At 56.3% G+C, this 18,353-nt stretch overlaps 1 protein-coding gene across 2 annotated transcripts; it reads right to left on the bottom strand.

Annotated features, from left to right (window-relative positions):
• Positions 1–5,235: 5,235 nt before the first annotated feature.
• On the bottom strand, positions 5,236–17,871 carry PGF (placental growth factor). 2 transcript variants are annotated; one of them, XM_024737855.1, is made up of 7 exons: positions 17,677–17,871; positions 16,402–16,444; positions 11,723–11,919; positions 10,840–10,916; positions 8,792–8,821; positions 8,624–8,686; positions 5,236–5,957 (listed from the first exon to the last, which is right to left on the bottom strand). In XM_024737855.1, the coding sequence occupies exons 1-7, from the start codon at positions 17,749–17,751 to the stop codon at positions 5,930–5,932; spliced, it is 513 nt and encodes a 170-aa protein (XP_024593623.1). In that variant the 5' UTR covers positions 17,752–17,871; the 3' UTR covers positions 5,236–5,929. The 2 variants fall into 2 exon arrangements, with proteins under 2 accessions (XP_024593623.1, XP_024593624.1); XM_024737856.1 differs by lacking the exon at positions 8,624–8,686.
• Positions 17,872–18,353: the final 482 nt, after the last annotated feature.

Genomic DNA, 18,353 nt, shown 5'->3' with positions numbered 1-18,353 from the left:
GGGAGAGAAGAAGGGATGGACCTAGAGATGGGGGCGGGCGGTGGGGGACTCTCCTCTTCCAAGTCCAGTGAGGACAGGGGCTGATTCTCCAAAGTGCCTCGATGACGGAAGGTCAGTATGGCCGCAGGGCCCTCGGCCACCCAGGTAACGCCCTCTCCGTGGGAGGAATGCGGGTGGGAGGGTGCCCAGCCCTGTGGGGAAGCCCTCACCCTCCTCCCCACCGGACTGTCCTGCCTGGTGGTTGCCATGGTAAAAAGCTACCTCAGGGGCTAGAAACACACTATCTTTTTGGCCTGGAGCCCCATGGCCTGTGAGGTGGGATCCACAGATGGCTAGCAGGGACCAGGCCCTCATCTGCCTCAGTCACAGCCAGCGTCGGGGTAGGGAGAGCACACTCCAGGCTTCCCTCAGGAAAGGGAAGGGTCGGCCTTCTCTAGGAAAACAGCTGCCGGGCTCCGGTGCTGACAGAGCCGTCTTTCCACACCAAGGCTCTGTCCTGTCACCGCCCTGTCTGGAGCCTTGGTTTCCCACCAGCGTGTGCAGAGGGGCCCGTTCTGTGGACCCACCACGCAGATGTCTGGCCTGCTTCTTAGGTTTGGAGCAGACACAGTTCTCCTCCCCTCCTCTCCTCTGCGCTCCATCCTGAGAAGAGATGATGCGGTGAGGGGTAGAGAGCACGGATTTTGGATTCAGATCTGGATTCAATTCCATTCCTGTCACTTACTGGTCAATTGTGAAATTCTGACTCATTTAACTTCCGCGGCTTTGGACGCACCTGGCCCTCAGCTTCTTCATTTGCAAAATGAGGATATGGAAATGGACTATTTGTAAATTTTCTTTCAGCCTGGAATTCCAAGATCACTTCACCCTCCGGCCTAAAACACTTCCGTGCCTCCCGCTGCTTCGCAAAGTCCTGACCCCCCCGAGGATGGCGCCTGGGGCCCAGCCCACCTTCTGGCCTTATCCATCACTCCTCTGCTGCACCTACCTTAAGCATCAGTCACACTGAACCACTGGAAAAGCCCTGGCTTTTACCCTGGATTTGGGGGAGGGGGTGCACCTCTGGGTCTTTGTTAGTGGGTTGCCTCCACCTAGAACACCTTCCCCACCCATCTCCCCGCACTCAGGCTTGCCTATTCCTCAATGTCACTGGCTTTGCAAAGCTGGCCCTGATTTTCTCCATGGGTAAATCAGCTCAGCTCAGATTTCTTTAGTAGCACTCCATCTGCCTTTGCTGAAGCTATGTGGCCTTCTTTCCTTCTGTTGTGATCACCTGTGCGTATCTGATTCCTTTGACGAGTTTTTCTAGGAGCAGGGACAATGTCTTAGTTATCTCTGTGTAATCCTAGCTAATCCAGGTGTTTCACTGGGTTGGGTTTCTGCCTAAGAACATTAGGGCCTTCAACATTAGGGAAGTGTAGCAACACTCCCCAACCCCTTCCTTCGCTCCCCATGCTGTCTTAAATCATCAGAAGCTCCAAACAGAGCACCAAGCTCTTTCTCTAGCTCTGGCCCTGGCATCTTTGATTTCTCTCTCAGAATCGTGCCTTCTCTCTCTTAGTTCTCAGGTAGACAACTTAGTCTTTCCAGCTAAGACCTCTCTCTTTATCCTTATTTCTTCCAGAATGGGATTTTCTTTAGTAAGTGGGGACACTGGAAAGACTTTCATGTGCTAACATATTTTGCCCCTTCACACATGTATCTGCTACAAAATGCCTGGTCCTAGTAGACTCAAAAAATGTTCATGAATGAATGAATGATCGGGGTAACGAGCCCACATGCATAATTAAGACCAAACTCTACTTCTCTCCATCCCATGTGCTTCTTCCTAGACAAAGCCACCATAATTGGTTGTCTGGATTTGCTATAGCCTTCTAGGTGGTATTTGTACCTCTGGTCTTGTGCCCTTAGAGTCCATCCTCCGCATGGAAGGCAGAGTGATCTTTCAAAAATGTACGTAATGCCACTTCATTCCCCTGCTTGAAACCCTCCAATGGTTTCCCTCTACATTACAACAAAATTCAAACTCCTTACCCTGCAAAGCCCTTCATGATCTGCCTACCTCTAACATCACATCTCCTGGCCCTTCCTTCCTTACTCATCACGCTCTAGCCACGCTGGGATTCCTTCTAGGCTTTTGCATCAGCTGTGTTTTCTGTTCAAAGGGCTCTTGTCCTGTTTTGGAGTGATCTTCACATGACCATAACTTCACCGTAAATGTCACCTCCCCAGAGAGGCCTTCCGTGACCTCCTGGCCTAGAGAACCTTCCCCAACACTATCTCATCACCTTTCCTTATTTTCCATTCAGCCCCTATTGCTGCATAGCAAACTGCCCGCAGACACTTTGTTTTTATTACATCTCATAATTCTATGGATTAGGAAATCAAACAGGGGACAGTGGGTACAGCTAATGTCTCTCTTCTCTATGGGGTCTGGGGCTTCAGCTGAGATGACTGTAATGCCTGGGAGCTGGAGCAACTGGAAGCTGGCTGCTACCCCTGCCTACATATCTATACATATCTAAATTGCTAGCTTGGGCTTCCTTCCAACATGGTGACCTCACAATAGTTGGACTGCTTACATGGCAGCCCAGGGTTCCAAGAGACCAAGGCAGAAGCTGCCAGTGCTCTTTAAAGGACTTGGAACAATTATAAAGTCCCTTCTGCTATACTCTATTGATCAAAGCAGACCCAGGTCAACTCAGATTCAAAGGAAGGGCCATCTCTAATATGCCAGAACCGTATTCTGGCAATAAGACATTTTCTCATTAATTTCTCTGTTTACATGTATAGATTGCTTATTGAGCAAACCGTGGGAGTACAAACAAACCAGTTTCTTTCTCTCATCATTGCTTGTAGATTAACTATGTTGATCCTCCTTTTCCTGTTTCTTAATAGCATCTTGGGCAGACCTTCTAATGTTCCTGTCACTTTAATTTATTAAAGGTCCAGCCCCATCTAGGCTGGTCCATCCAATTTAAGACTAAGCCCTTTCTCTCCCCTGGGCAGGGCCTGGACTTGGCTCAAGGGAGCGGGGAGAGGCGTAGTCTGCCCCCATACTCCTCTCTATTTTCCTCGCCAAAGTCCCTTTCTCTTTTTTCACAGGGTCGGGGAAGGAGAAATTAGGGGAAAGTTTCTCTTAGCTGTGGCCATTTCTTCTTCAGCTATGAATGCGCCTCGTATGACGGGCGTCTAGATGCCCACTCTCGCGTGGGTGCGCTGCACATTGCAGGGCTACCCCACGCACTGCTCCCTACTGCGTGCCCGTTCCAGATCTATACCTGACACCTCCACTCAGCTACTGTCCCAACCCTACGTCCACAGCCTCGAGCCTCTGGGGTTTCCTCATCTGCACGCATCCCTCTTGGGAGAACACGGGAAAGGAGGCTCATGGCCATTCACCTTCCCCTATGTCCCCCTGGAAGCTCCCGCTGGAGGTGCTGAGGTGTCCCCTCTCCCCATCCTCTGTCACTCACTATTCAGTTCTCCATTCCTCCAACTCCCAGCCAGGGAGACGAGAACGGGCCAGCAACCCAGGTCTCTGGTGACCTCCCCTCCTTCTCTCTCCTTTCCCCCTCCCTGGTCCTCCGCTTATGGAGACTGAGGAAGGGGATGCTGGGTGATGTTTGAGCCTAGCAGGATTACTTCAGCCATGTCTTAATAAATCCTGTAGGCAGATGTGTCCAGCCCCAAATTGCTTCTTCTTTGTTTTAGAGTGTGGGATACTCAAGACCCCTTTTTCCTAAGTTATGGTCCAGTCTCCAATTTGAAAAAGAATAAAGTCCACCCAACATCCTTATTGGACCACGATTATGGTCTGTCTCTCCACTAAATACAAGATCCATGAGAGCAGGTCCTGGGAGTTTTATTTCCCACTGAGTCCTTGGTGCCTAGGACAGTGTCAGGTACACAGGTGGGGCTCCACAAATATATAAAGAGCAAAGGAAAAGGGCCCTCTAGGTCCTAAATGATTTGAAAGGATGGCCAGTGTAGTCAGGTGGACCAGTCGGCTCCTTTCCTACTGACTCCTGCTGTGAGGCTCTGGCCACGGATGCAGATTTTTGCTTCTGGCCTCTGGGTGCTCCCCTGGTCTCTGTCTAGTTCTCTACAGAGATGGCTGGTCTGGGTGGGGAGGCAGACCTCCATGGGGGTGACTTGTGAATCTGAGAGCCTTAGAGATGCTGCAAGGGCTGCGGTAGGGTCCCTGGGGCCACATCAGAGCCTAAGGGGGAGGGGTGCTCTTCTCAGTTCTCAGTCCCTCAGAGGCAACGGCTCGGAATGCGTACAGCCCAAGAGTGGAGAAGCTGGAGAGAAAGTGCGTTTCTTCTGCAAAGCGTGTCCCCCGGGGCTGGCCCACCCCTACTCTGTGATCACCAGCCAGAAGCACATTCTGACCAGACTGTCCTCCAGGGGGGCCCAGGCCTCGGTGAACAGACCACCAAGGGCCTCAGCAGGGCCTCCCCACTCCACCTACCTCACTGGAGCGTCCATGGCTTCCTTCCAAAGCCTGGGGCGGGCCCCTGCCCCGGGGCCTTGTGGTTTTGTCTGAGCAGCCTGCAATTAGAGAGAACAGGGAGCTCCCCTTCCCAAAACACAACAGGAAAACAAACACATCTTGTGGGTCAAAGGCAGAAGGGAATCAGAGAGTAAGTGTATGGGATTGAAAAAAGAAAAAAAAGCATTTTTTTCTCATTTCATGCCAAGGTGTTCAGGAGGAAGACAGGAGGTCAAAGGAGGAAGAGATCAGGCAGCATCTGCCAATCCCTGCATTCAGCAGCCAGCGTGGGTTGGAGGTGGTGCAGTTCAGTCCCCCAGGGCCACAATCTGTGGCACCTGGGAGCCCCCATTCACTCAGGGTCCAGAGGGTCGGGCACTGGGCTGGGTACAGGGTGGCCCTGGGGGGGAGAGGAAGGGGACTGTGCTCTTGAATTTGAGGGTGATCGGGGTGGCTGGGGTCAGGGCCTCCCAAGTTTGGGGCCAAGCCTCCATCCTGGGAACCCCTCATTATGGGAGGAGTGGGCCTCAGGGTTGTGCCTAAAGCACCTGGGAGAAGATGCCCCAGGGAGCTACCTGGGGTAGCTACCCCCGGGTAGCCCTGGAGCCCACGGTCCCTTTTACTTCTGTCCTGCTTCCGTGTCCTGCTATTGCCCGCTGCTCTGGCCGACACACTCCCCTGGAAAGCCGTTTCCAGACTAAAATACTTTATTCAAGAGAATCTGGCTTGGTGGTCAAACAGCCACGCGGGGGCAGCTTGCTCCATGTCCAGCCTGGGGCCACTCTTTGCCTGTGTCCCTGGGAGGGGCAGGATGGTGACGCCTTAGCCGTAAAGAACAATGTCCCAGCACAAGCAGTGGCAAGATGTGAGGCCAGACCTAGGGGACAAGGAGTGGCCAAGGCCCCCAGGCAACCACTGTTCTCCAGAGCTGAATGTTCTGATCTCCAGGGGTAGAGCTGCTGCCAGGAAGAGGGTGCAGAGCTGCTGCCTGGTCACCCTCCCAGCAGGGCCAGTGGGAGCAGGCTTCTCCACTCCCACCCCGGCCACGAGCTCCCCCAGCAAGGGCTGCTGGTCCATGCAGAGCCCAGGGCCGGGGGGCAGGCAGTGGGTCTCCAGTCCTTCCCTCTCCAGCCCCCTGGTGACCCCCGGAGCCTCTGGGGCCTGGCCTGCCCCTCACAAAGCCACACGTCTTGCTTCTTCCCAAGCTGAAGCCACATGGGTCTGTCTTCTGTCTTTCTCTCACGTTCTGTTTAAGGCACTGAATTCCTGAGGGTCCTGTCCCTCCCTGCCCCTCCTCTTGGAGGGAGTGAGTCATTCAGCAGGGATACAATTGGCTAATAAATAGAGGGCAGGTGCCAGCAGGGAGGTAACTGAGAGTGTGACGGTAATAAATACACGAGCTGGGTGTGGGGTCTCTCTCCTCCGAGGGGCTGGTTACCTCCGGGGAACAGTATCACCGCACCTGCCAGAGATCAAACACAGAAAGGGGGTATCAGCCCAGTGTGGAGGGTGGGGTCCCTCCTATGGGAGGGGGGACAAACCCAGAGGGGAAGCTTGGACAGGGAGCATGGGAAGCCTGGATCTCTGCTTGCACGAGGCCAAGAAGCATCTAGGAGCTACCCCTCACCAAGCACGCACCCCGGTGCCCAGCCCCGCGCTAAGCACTCTCTCGTTTACCCTTAAAAATATCCCATGAGTAAGGCACTATCGTCCTTTTGCAGATGAGGAAACTGAGGCTCAGAGAGGTTATGAAACTTGCCCAAGGTCACACAGCTAGTCAGAGACGAAGTCTACTTTGAATGCAATTTGGCTCCATGCACCAATGCCTTTGCTTACTCTGGGACAGCAGTCTTCAAACGAGGATATGGGAACCCCTAGGTGTACATGAAGATTGTCCAAGGTGTATGTACTGATGGTTTTAAAGAAATTCGTTTTCAGCCTTCCCATGTACTCTGCCTGAAAACTGTCTGCGTGAGAGGTCCGCTTCCCCCATCTTCTCCACCTGAGGTCTGCTTCCCACCATCTTGTTCCCAGTTGCCCTTCTCCCTTAGGAAGGAAGGAAGCATCTTGTCCATTCTAAATCCTGTTACAGTACTTTTCCCCAAGGTAAAAAGGATTCGAGGGGACACTGAATAAAATAACCATCTGAGACATTGTTGTAGGCGTTGAGAAAGGAAATATGGTGACTGACTGGGTAAGCAAGCGTTTTGCAAGTGGGGTGGTTTCCAAGTCTGCTTTCAACGAAATTGAAGAACAGCTTAACCGAATTGTCAGTTAATCTGTCATGAGAAGTAATTTTTGTAGCAGATCACCTTGAGGTTTTTGGCAAACAACTTGGAAGGAGTTCAAGTGATTGAGTGACTTCCAGTCCCATTTACCTGTTTATGTGAACATGGTTTTTCAGTCTTTTCATCTATAAAAAACGATGCACAGGAATGGGATTACTGTTGAACCCTGCCTCAGTCTGGCAGGAGGTAACATTCGTTACTGAGTTCATTAACTAATTGAAAAGCAGTAGCTGCATCCATCTCATTGAGGTGCATTCCCAATAAGATTGATTGTACTTTTGCGTTTAGCATCTAGTAAAGTATGATGTATTTGTGCTGTTTTGATCAGTTGCTACTACTAATAATTATTGTGATCACTCATTCCAAGAGAAAATTGAATTTCGAGTTTTCTGCTCACAGAAAATTTAAAATAATTCAAACCATTGTTGTGGCAGATAAACATGACAAGGTGATACATAAAAGACATTTGAATATTAAAGAAAATACTACATTAGGCTGAAATTCTGTGGGGAAAGTAAAATGGAAAGACAAGTTCAAGGAAAAAAGAAGCAATGGAAATATTCAACTATCAAAGGAGAGTGTTCATATATTTTTTTTTGTTGATGTTGTTCAGTTTTTAAAGAGTGGATGATGGTATTAAATTAGGATGGCTTATTCCACGGGGTACATTTGGAGAGTGATATAATGGCTTTATATTAAAATGTTAATATTCATGATAGGCCAGAAGTTACATCCTTTGCAACTATTTACAATTTTGATGAAAAAGTTCAATGTCAACTTAAAAGTGAACAAGGGAGCACATGAGTTTTTGAATTTCTTTCAAGAGAGTCCCGAATGAAACGTTTGAAGACTGCTGCCCTAGCAGATAGAGGACAGGCCGCTTTCCATCTGGGGCTGCCCAGCTGGGGAGCCCCGCACTGACTACACTGCCAGCTCCTCCCCCAGTCGCTGCTTGGGCCCAGGGGAGAAATTAGTGCCATGTGCCTGCAGAGGACCCGCCCAGAATCCTCCCCAGCATCCCTATCTTCACAGAGTGGGGTGGAAGTCTCCGCTCGTGCAGGGTTGGGCTCATGGGGTAGGACTTGGTCAGCCCCAGTCCCATGGCATGAAATGATTTCCTGAGTCCCGCTGGTGGAAGGAGACAGGCCCTGAAGGAGAACCGTGGTGTGACTGAACTGTGCATGATGAAACACTTTATTTTGACTCTTTACTCTCACAGATTTGGGTTTTCCCTTCTCTAATCCTGCTCTCCCAACACTCAGGCTTGGACTCCAGCCTAGTCCTCCGGATGTGAAGCCAAATGGGCAGGTAACATGGAGAGGGAAAGGGAAGTGAGTGGATCCCAAGGCTCCCTGGGAGGGTGGAAGAAATATTGGTCTGGGAGCCGGTGAGGGGCTACACCTTCCCCAGGGCCACCAGGAGGTAGCCCTGGCCGAGTTTTTGGACGTTTTAGCACTAGAGTGTAAGCCCTGTAAGAGCAGGAATCTTGTTGGTTTGCCCACTGATGTACCTGGCACACAGTAAGTGCTTAGTAAATGTAGACCGACTGAATGCTTGGTGGACCCCCTGACCCCTCATTCTACACACAGAGAAAAACTTGGCTCAGAGAGGTGACGTGACCTGCTCAAGGCCACACAGAAACTTAAAGCTAAGCCAGGACAAGAAGCAAGGCTTCCTGGTTCCTGTCCTGGTTCACCTGAGGCTTCCTAGGCCCTAGAATCTCTAGGTTGTGGCCCCCGACCACTGGCTTTGTCCCTCCCCGACCACTGACCCTGCTGGCAGGGTTGGGCTCCCCGCTGGCCCAGCCTCCTTGCCATCCCTGGGCCCCCCGCGCACTCACAGGTGGCAGTCTGTGTGTCTCTGCTTCTCTCTCTTCCTCTTCCCCCTGCCCTTGGGTCTCCTCCTGTAATAAGCCAAAAGCGTCAGGACAGAGTGGCTGGGGGCCCCCATGCTAGGACAGGGGCTGGCAGGCCTGAGAACAGCCCGGTGCCCCAGCCAGGCTGCTTACCTTTCTGGCTTCATCTTCTCCCGCAGAGGCCTGGGAAAACAGAGAGGAGCAGGGGAGAATCAGGAAAGCAGTAAGCGGGGGCTCCCGGCCCCGCTAAGCCCCCTCGGACATCACTGGCGCTGGTCCTGTAGTTGGCACTGAAGCCACTAGGGGGTAGCATGGAGCTAGTTAGGGAGAGATGCCCAGAGGCCTTGGGGCTTCCGCTCCCACGCTAGCCTCTGGTGACCCCACCAAGAGAGGTGTGAATGCCCTCTTGGGGGTCCTCTCCACACCCTCTGCTCTCCTCTGCCTCTTGGCATCAAATCTGGGGAATGAGTCTGCTCTCTGCTGCCTTTCTCTGTTCACTTCCTTCCCTCGCACCTGCCCTTCCTTCCAGGCTGCCCTCTGGGAGTTTCCTCGCTGACAGTGAATGAGGGGCAAGGCCACCTGTCAGGTGGACATCGCGCCACCCCCCACCCTGAGGATGTGTGACAGTGCAGGCAACATCAGGAGGCCAGGGTGAAGGGTGGGGTGAGGGGAGCTGATTGAAAGCCCCACAGTCACCAGGCTTGTCCTGGCTCTGCCTCCGGGCGCTGTGGCTGTTGACCCAGAAGAGAGAAGAAAGGTGGCCCTGTTGCTCAGCCCTCTGGAAGGGGACAGGGCCTCAGTCTCCCCTGGGAGCCAGAGTGGGGGCATGGGGCAGCGCGGCGACAGCAAGCTTTGAGGTCAGGGAAGACTCCCTAGGCTGGCCATCTCCCTTGGGAGCCAGGGCAGGGTACCAGCGCCTCCTGGGACTGCCTGGTCGTGTCTCTGCCATCTGGGACCAGTCAGAGACACTCTCGGACCCTCAGTCTTCTCATCTGTCTGCCCCAACAGAGAGGCTGTGAAGGCAAAGGTGATGTGGAAGGTGAAAGGTCACTGTCAAGCACTGTGCCTGGGAGGGTTTGTTACTGAACTGTTGTTATATGGCCAAGCCCTGCCAAGGGGGGACAGGAGGAAACAGATTGGGGCAGGGCCTCTAACAGTGGTACAGATCCAAGAGGGGTGGCCAGAGCCCAGGACAGTAGGCAGGACCAAGCCCAGGGCAGTACTGGGGTTCCTGGAGAGTGTGGTAATGGCCACGAGAGGTAGCAAGAAAAAGGGCAAGCTTAGGGGTTAGACAGGCTGGGGTTCACTCACTAGCTGTGGCAAATCATGTAACCATAGCAAGCCTCAGTTTCTTCATCCGTAAAATGGGACGACAATGGTACCTATCTCCTCGGGTTGTTAGGTGAGCTGTGACTTGGTCTCTCTTGCTCACCACTGTATCCCAAGGAGCTGGGACAGTGCCTAGCATACAGTCGGTGCTCAATGGATGTTTATTGAATAAATGAGAAAACACTGTCAGGTGCCTAATGCATGGCGAGGCACAGAGGAGATGCACCATCAATGGTAGTCCTCCCCCTCTTCCTGCCCCAGGATAGGGCTCAGGACCTCTTGTCTGGTGCCTCCATCCATGGCCCAGGGGTACCAGGAGAGCACTGGAGCCCATTTCTCTCTTCCCTGAGCCTGGTTGGCAGTGCCAGGCCTGCTGCTCCTGGTAACTAATGCTCAGAGTACCCTGGGCACCAGCAGCAAGATGTGCTGGTGACAGGCTCTCCCGGGTGGGGGAGCGACTTTAAAGAAAGCTCCTTCCCTCTGCCCCTTCCCTCCCACCAGGGCTTGTCCGTCTCTGCGCGCCTCGGCCAGTTGACCCCTCCCGTGGGCACCAGTCTGGCCTAGAACTAAGTCCAGTCACTTCTTCCAGGGCCGTGGCAGCTGCCTCCCAGCTTGAGGAGGGATATGGCGTGCCCTGAGCCTGGCAAGTTTGGGAGGGACCATGGCTCCCTCCATCCCTGTGGTTTCTCAGCAGCTGTGGTCCAGCTGCTGGGGCCAGCTCCCTGGGCAAAACCGGCTGATGGGGAGACACAAGCAGCTGCCACTGGTCGCCGATTTCCCTAGCCTCCCTCAACTAGGAAGCAGGGACGGGCAGCCCCTGGCTGAAGCTGCCAGGCTCGTGGGGGCTGCCCCTGCCACACCCGAGGACCCACCTGCACTCGCAGCGCACATGCTGAGAGAACGTCAGCTCCACGTAGGAGGGCCGGTCCCCAGAGCGGATCTTCAGGAGCTGAGGGGAGAGGAAGGTTGGGTGACTGGATTGGGGGTGGCCTGGGGTTTCCAATACTCCCTCCAGCCTCCCCTTGCATGAGGACCAGGTTCCCTATTTCCCACCAGCCTTTCCCACACCCTCATTTCGCTTTGAGTGTGGGGCAAATAGCCCTCCCGCCTGCATGTGGAGCTGAGGGAGGCCCCTGTCCCTCCCGTCCCAGGGCCACCAGCATGGCAATAGTGTAGGAAGGGGGCCCCTGCTCTGGAGGCAGCGAGACCTATGTTCAAAGCTTAGCTCTTCCACCTGCTGAGCAAGTGAAATAACATCTCTGAACCTCAGGTTCCTCATCTGTGAAATGGGAATATCACTTCGCTCCAAGGATCGAATGTTGAGGTAACACTTCTGAAGCACCTAGCATAGCGCTTGGCGTTATTCAACTACTGCTCAAAAAACCACTGTAGGTGTGAGTGTGTAAGAAGGCTCAGGACATGAAATGCCAAATGCCCCTGGTATAAACAGGGACATCTTGAATCCGAACAGATTTCTTTTCCAACCTCAACCAGATATGCTAGGTCCTGGGGCAGGGCTAAGCCAGAGGCTGAGAAAGCTGGTAAGGGAGGAGGTGAGGGGGCTCAAAGCTGGGGCAGGGGTTCAGGAAGGAGGGGCACTGTGGTAAGAGGATAGGCCTGGGCATAAGTCCCAGTCCTGTGACCCTGGCCTGCCCTCCTTCCCTCCCGGGCCCCCTCGGGGGCAGGTTCTGTGGCCCTCTGAGCAGCATGCGGACAGAGGTGCAGGCCCGGACACGAGGAGGAGAGCCTGCTTACCTGCATGGTGACATTGACCGTCTCCACTGGAACACAGTGCAGGTTCTCATCACCACAGCAGCCTGTGCAGCGCAGCAGGGAGACGCAGGACGGGCTGAACATGTGCTCAACCTCGCCGGGGTATTCCGACACGATGTCCACCAGCCTCTCCAGGGCCCGGCAGTAGCTACGGCCCCACACTTCCTGGAAGGGCACCACTGCGAGGAGGCACAGACAGCTGCGTCAGGCCAGGAGGGGCCTGCTCCTTGAAGCCCAGGCCCTGCGGGTCCTCCCAGGTTCAGCCCACACCCCCTCCTCCAGGAAGCCCCCAGCCTATGTGAGCTCCCCCGGCTCTGAGCTCCTGATGTGATCCCTCTGGGATGACAGCTGGACCTCCAACTCGTCTGCCGGATGGAAATCCCAGTGGAATGGAATTTCTCAGTGTCTTGAGCTCTCAGCTCTATTCTCAACTCAGGGGCCCGCATCTACCTCGGTGCCTTGAAGCTTCGAGGAGCGTGCTCTGGCAGCTCCCCAGGCCCTCTGGATCTTTCTTAGCCCTGACCTGGTGCTTCCTCAGTCTTGGGGAATTGGCAGAAAACAGTCAGTTCTGCAAGACTGGCTTGCAGAGTCCCACAGGGAGGGTTAGCCTTCCCCTTAGTCCTTGTTTCCTGCCCACACTGGGCCAGCTCCTCTGCCTGGTGGCCAAGACTGCAGTCAGCAACATGACCCATTCCCGTGCTCCATTTCGGTCAGGCCACCCTCGTGAGAGCTCGGGGCCACATCATCCTAATTCCCACTTGAGGTCCATGCTCCTTGCCCCCTTCTCGTTTCTAACCAAATAAAGCCCACTTCCCACTTCCCCAGGCCCGCCTCCCTTCCTCCTCTCCGAAGCCTTCTCCTACTTGTCCAGCGTGAACAGATGTTCCTTTTTTGAGCATAACTCAGCCCCAAGGGCTTGCCTTATCTCTGTCACTGGTGGCTCTTATCTTTTTTACAAGCAAGTTGAGGCTCCTTGAAGACACGGACCCAAGCACCCAGTAAACACAGGCTAAGTAATTACTGATTGATTAGATGAGAGTTTGCTGAAGGTTATCAGGGACATCCCTGACCCCCACGATGTCCTGGTGGTCTTGACCAGGAACCTCTGGGGGCTGATCTGGAGTCTCTCAAAAGACGTTGCTCCTTCAGGGGAGGGCCTGGGGCCTGGTCCCAAACAGAGGCTCACAGGAAGTGAGTAGCCAGAGCCAGGAGACCTGGCTTCTAGCCCTGGCCCTACACCGGCTGTGTGACCTTGGGGCGGTCACTTCACCTTTCTGGGTATATCAGTTTCCTCAGCTGAGGAAAAAGAAGAAGGTTGGGAATAGATGGTTGCCAAGGGCTCTCCCAGATCTGACAGGCAGTCTGTGATTCTGCGCACACAACCCAGCCCAGCTGTGAGACCGTGAGCAGAGACACTTCTCCAGTCCTGGGTCATCCTGCCCTGTACCTGGTGGTCATCCTCAGCTGGTGGGGGAGGACAGGGAAGCTGGGCCACCTGGGGACGCTGCAGCCTCTGCCCTAGGGCAATGGCCTCTCCTAGCAGCCCCTCACTACCTTCCATGTCCCTTCCTAGGAGGCAGAAGGGGCTGAAGTCCATTCTACTGAGCCTACGAGGATGTGAGTCTCAGGGTAATCTCAGAGGAAAAATAAACTTCAGCCCTAGCAGAGGCCCTCGGGAAAGGCTGCAAGCTGGTGGAAAATACCCAAGAGGCAGTGTGTCCACGTGGAGCTGGCTGAAGCGGCCACAGAGCAATAAACTGTGCTTATCTGAGCGTCTGCTGCTCCATTCTGCCCTGTCTGCTTAGCGGGCACTAGGGCTGGGCCCAGGGACGGGAGGGAGACCAGAGACCTCCCTGATCCTGCCTCTCCAGGCCACTGGGTCACTCTCCCTGGACCCAAGTGGGAAACAAGGCCCTCTCCTCCAGGTCAGCCCAAAGCCCCAGGGAAGCCAGCCTTTGCAGGGAGAGGTCAGAGGAGCACCTCCCTATTGTAACTCTGTGAGTGCGTGTTTAGTCTAAAACCTTCATAAGCACTGCACAACTCTGAACATTTAATCTCTGCCTCGGAAAGCGTAAATAACAGTAGAGGGGTAGCCAGCTGCCGAAGTGCCGCAGAAGGTTCAGGGTCCCGCCCCGGGACCAGCCATCAGGGACGGGGAGGGCAGCAGAGAAGGGGCACCCCGTCCCCCTACCATCCCACAAGCAAACTCCACCCAGCTGGGCCATGGGGCCACCGCCAGGTTAAGCAGAGCCGCAGGGCCTAGGAGGCAGAAGGGATTTCCTTTCCCCTCACCCACCATGCAGACTGCGGCAACAGGACCCAGGCTCCGGGGCCCTGAAGCCCACCGCTTTCTGGGCCTCATGGCCGGATGGTGTTGGGAGAGGGCTGAGAAGGAGGTGGGCTGGGCCTGGTTTACCTGGCAGACACCAGGAAAGGGGGCAGCTCATTCCTGGGGCTGCTGTCTGGGTGTGTGGGAGAAACAGAGGGGGCTGGGCGAGGGGCTGGCTGAGGGAGTGCTGTGACCGCTCCCAGCTGTGGGCTGAGCCCCTCAGCAAAGAGCTCTGCTCAGCTGCTCCTGAGGGCACTTCCTTTGGCCCCAGACCTGCTCAGAGGCCGGGGTGCGGGGAGAGGAACGGGAGGCTGTGGCCGAGGCAGGCGCCTGGCTGCTCCCGGGGCCAAAAAGTGGGCTCTCGGCTCTCTTGCCAGCCCTTGGGTGAGCCTCCCGTCTGGCTCCAGCTGCCTACCACCCAGGACAGAAGAGACCCCAGATGGGAAGTGTTTCATCCTGAGAGCAAGCTCCTGGAGGGGGGGGCCACTGGGAGGGGGGGGGTGCTCTCGGCTCTCTTGCCAGCCCTTGGGTGAGCCTCCCGTCTGGCTCCAGCTGCCTACCACCCAGGACAGAAGAGACCCCAGATGGGAAGTGTTTCATCCTGAGAGCAAGCTCCTGGGGGGGGGGGCCACTGGGAGGGTGGGGGGACCAGGCTGGGCAGAGCCACTGGCCACCAGCCCGAGCCCAGCAGGTATCCTCTTGGTGGTCACCGGTGGGGCACACACCCAGCCTGTGGCAGTGGACACCCTGCTCAATGCCTGCTCAGCTGTGAGCCGTGCGGAGGCTCGGTGCCACGCGCTCCAGCTCTGTCACATGTACTGAAGAGTGTCCAAGGCTTTAGGTGACCCCAAGGGCCTCTGTGAGCCTCAGAGCCTTCATCTATAACACGTGGAGAATACGAGTGCCTTCCTAGTTCACAGCTTGTGGCAGAGTTATAGTAAATGCCTGATAATATTACCATGAATAGTAATTGTAAAAAATCAACGTCTGTGGCTGCAAAGCACAGACCATTCTGTCTCTTGTCTGGTGTTAGGAGGGGATGGCATTTTCAGGATTTTGATAACTGGGGTCCAAAGCTCTTTCCCTGGTCATGATACAGGCTCCCTAATTGATCAGGATGACAGGTGAGCTGTCCTAATGGATCGACACTTCCCGGGTCCCTCCTCACTCGGGTCCCTGGGAGATATATACTCCTGTGTCTCCTCCGTGGAGTCAGAGAATCCTACAATCTGAGAAAAAGAACCTTAGATATCATGTAGTTTAATGCTCCCATTTTATAGATGATGAAACTGAGGCTCAGACTTCTTTGATAGCTGTTATCTGAAATATACTAAAAGCATCAAAAAGGCCATGGGGTGGAGGTAGGTGATGGGTCTCTCTCCAAATCCCAGAGAGCATATATTGTGCCAATCCCAGAGGGCAAGCAGGGGGAGGGAGAGGATATCAATGAAATCAACGTCTGCTACCACCCCCACCTTCTCAGTGCCCAAGGGGCCTGGGACTCAGCCCTCAGAGCATGGCCAGGCCCAGGAGAGGCTGGCTACCAGGCAGTAGAGGGAGGGTGTTCCCAGCTCACAGAGGTCACCACGCGTGTGCATGTGCACGTCCCTACATGCTCCCTTTCTTCCGTGGGAAGTGGTGTGTGGCCTGGCTGCACGTCTTGGAGAGGCAGGGAGGGAGGGGCAAGGCAGGGGGCCTGGCATGGGCCTCCTGCCTTCTGCACGTATGTCTCTTTGGCAAATTGTCTCACCCTTTGAAGATTCCCTCTTGATGCAACCCTGGGTGGGGAGTGGAGGGGCCAGGGAAGGCACAACTCATTCTGTCTGTTTGTAATCAATGGAAAGGCCTCGTCAGGTCCCTGAAGCTCCTCCAGGGCTGGCTGCTGGGAAGGTCCTCTTGCCCCTCCCTGGTCCTCTTGACTGCTGGACCACTGCATCCAGCTCATAGACCCCCAGCCTGGCCCTTGGCACTCATTGCCTGCACTGCCCTCCAAGACCCCATCTGCCCCCCTTACATCATGCTGGGAAGGGGCTCTGATGAACCCCAACCTGACGAATCCTGGGTAAACGGGCCCCAGCCCTGCTCTCTGTGCGACGGGTGACCCTGGCCCAGGAAGACACCTCTCTAGGCCTCTGGGTCACAATGGGGGGATCTCTCAGGCCCTGCCAACTCTGTCGGCCAGGGCGTCAGCCAGCTTGCAGACTCTCCCCAGCTCAGTATCAGCCTGCACCCACCCTTCCCATCCTCTGCAGAGGCCCAGGAGGTGAGGACTTGGAGAGCTGTGCACCCGCCCCTCCAGCCCCGCCCCCGCCCCTGGGCCCAGGCAGCTTACCTTCCACCTCTGATGAGCCGTTCGCAGCAGACAAGGCCCACTGCTGTGGACAGAAAGGTGCAGAGATGAGGGGGACCACCTTGGGCCTCTGCGCTCTGGGGCCCAGTGTGTCGGTAAGATCATAGAGGCCCCTCTGACTCTGAGCTCCTTCCCACCCGCTGCACACACTCTGCCCTGTCTCACAGCTGGCTCCTTCCAGGTGCAACGAGAAAAACTCAAGGGACCCTGGGTGGGTCCCATGGGTCCCACCCCCTCTCTGGCCTCAGTTTCCTCATTTAGAAAGGGTGGGAGGCTGGAAGCTTTTGGAGACCCTTTGCCTGCTCTGTCCCAAAGATCTGGCGATCCTTTGGGGTCTCCCTTCTACCCAGCCCCCAGGCAGCCCTGCTGGGCCCTGTGCAGCTCGCCTTGGCTGGGTGCCAGAGCCCAGGGGGAGGCGATCAGCTGGTGAGAGCCGAAGCGCTGGAGCGGGTGGCGCCAGGAGCCGGTGCTGCCAGTAAAGTGACACCTCTGACCAGCCCTGCAGCAGGCAAGCGGGCGGCGGGTGGTATGGCCCTTCCGCCCCGTGGAACTGCCCAGCCCACCCACTTCTGGGCTGGGGCTCGGGACTCCCAGGGCAGTGGGACAGCGCAGTGGGAAGGGAGCTCATTGGCTTTGTCAGGATTTCGCTGCCCAAGCTGGCTCACAGCCAGACTCACCCAGCTCCTGGGAAAAGGGCCCTGCTCACTTCCCCAGGCCCTGCACTCAGGACCTCCAGCTGCCCATCTGGGAGAGAGGGCACAGTGGGACCCTTGTCTTGCCCCCAGCCCACCCAGGAGCCCTGGGCTCAGCCTGGAGCCTTGGTGGGGGGCAGGGCCCAGCCTCCCCACCAGTAGTCTTTTCAGCCGGCTTTCCCTCCACCAGGCCAGGTCAGAGGTCCTGGGGGCGCCTGCCTGGTCACAGGGCCTCGACCCTGACCACAAGGCCAGGGACCCGCCTGGGATTAGTGGAGAGATGCTTTTAGCAAAGCCACCAGGGCTCCAGGGGCCAGACAGGAAACCTCCCTCCCTTCCCTGTGGCTTCCCTGCCCCCGCCAAGACAGACCCCGGAGCTGAGGTCTGGGACAGCCCAGCCTGCGGACTCCTCCCAGACGACGTGGTCCAGCCTGGCTCGTGGGAAGTGTGTGGACATCCTTGGAGGTGCTGCTCCCGGGAGTGGGTCTGTGATTTCAGAGCCCCCTGTTCCCAGTGCTGGGGGTGGGAAGATCAGGGAAGCCAGGCTGGGGGGTGGGGGTCTTACCTGGGGGGGCACAGCAGGCAGGGCCAGCCCAGCCAGGAGCTGCAGGAAGCAAGTGAACAGCCTCATGGCAGGCATCTTCTCAGACGTACCAAGCCAGGGGGCTCCAAGGGAAAACCACCATGCTCGTACCCCGGGGGAGCCCCTGGCACAGAAGGACAGGAGCTGAATGGGGGGCTGGGTGCCCCCCCTCACTGCTGCCCCGAGGTCCCTGTCGGTGGCCCGAGCATCCTCTAGAAGTGACCCCAGGTCCTCTCGTGGCTGGCGAGTGAAGATGCAGTTTCTTCCTCAGACAGCAGCTCCCTTCTGGGACTGAAGCTTGTCGGCCGCTGGGTTTCAGGGCCCGCGAGTGGGGGCGGGGCTGCAGGCCCGCCCCGCCCACCGCCGACGAGGCTCCAGACCCGAGTCCTAGGGAGCGGCCGGGCGCCGAGCGGGGCCAGAGGCCGGGCGGGCGGCGCGGACCTGAGCGAGCTCGGGCGGCAGTGCGTGGAAGGGGCCCTCCAGACGCCGGCTTCACCGCCCGGCGGAGCCCAGCCCGCAGCTTCTCCCGGGACGCTCGGAGCCTGCTGCCCGGGGCGCCGGCTGAGCCAGGCAGCACCCAGTGCTGGCCCAGGAGAGGGGCCCCCAGCTTGGCTCCGGCTCTTCCAGGCCGGCCACCTTGGGCGGGGGCAGCCAGGTGT

This window comes from Neophocaena asiaeorientalis, unplaced genomic scaffold (genome assembly GCF_003031525.2).
Source record: "Neophocaena asiaeorientalis asiaeorientalis breed wild unplaced genomic scaffold, Neophocaena_asiaeorientalis_V1.1 scaffold49, whole genome shotgun sequence".
Taxonomy (NCBI): domain Eukaryota; kingdom Metazoa; phylum Chordata; class Mammalia; order Artiodactyla; family Phocoenidae; genus Neophocaena; species Neophocaena asiaeorientalis.
Note: the sequence above shows the minus strand (reverse complement) of the source record. Positions and strands in the feature narration are given on the sequence as shown.

Coding starts and splice junctions, on each gene's coding strand:
- PGF (XM_024737855.1), bottom strand. CDS start 17,751: ATGCCTGCCATGAGGCTGTTCACTTGCTTCCTGCAGCTCCTGGCTGGG. Junction 16,445..17,676: donor TGCCTGCTGTGCCCCCCCAG/GTAAGACCCCCA, acceptor TTCTGTCCACAG/CAGTGGGCCTTGTCTGCTGC. Junction 8,687..8,791: donor GAGAAGATGAAGCCAGAAAG/GTAAGCAGCCTG, acceptor GGCTTATTACAG/GAGGAGACCCAAGGGCAGGG.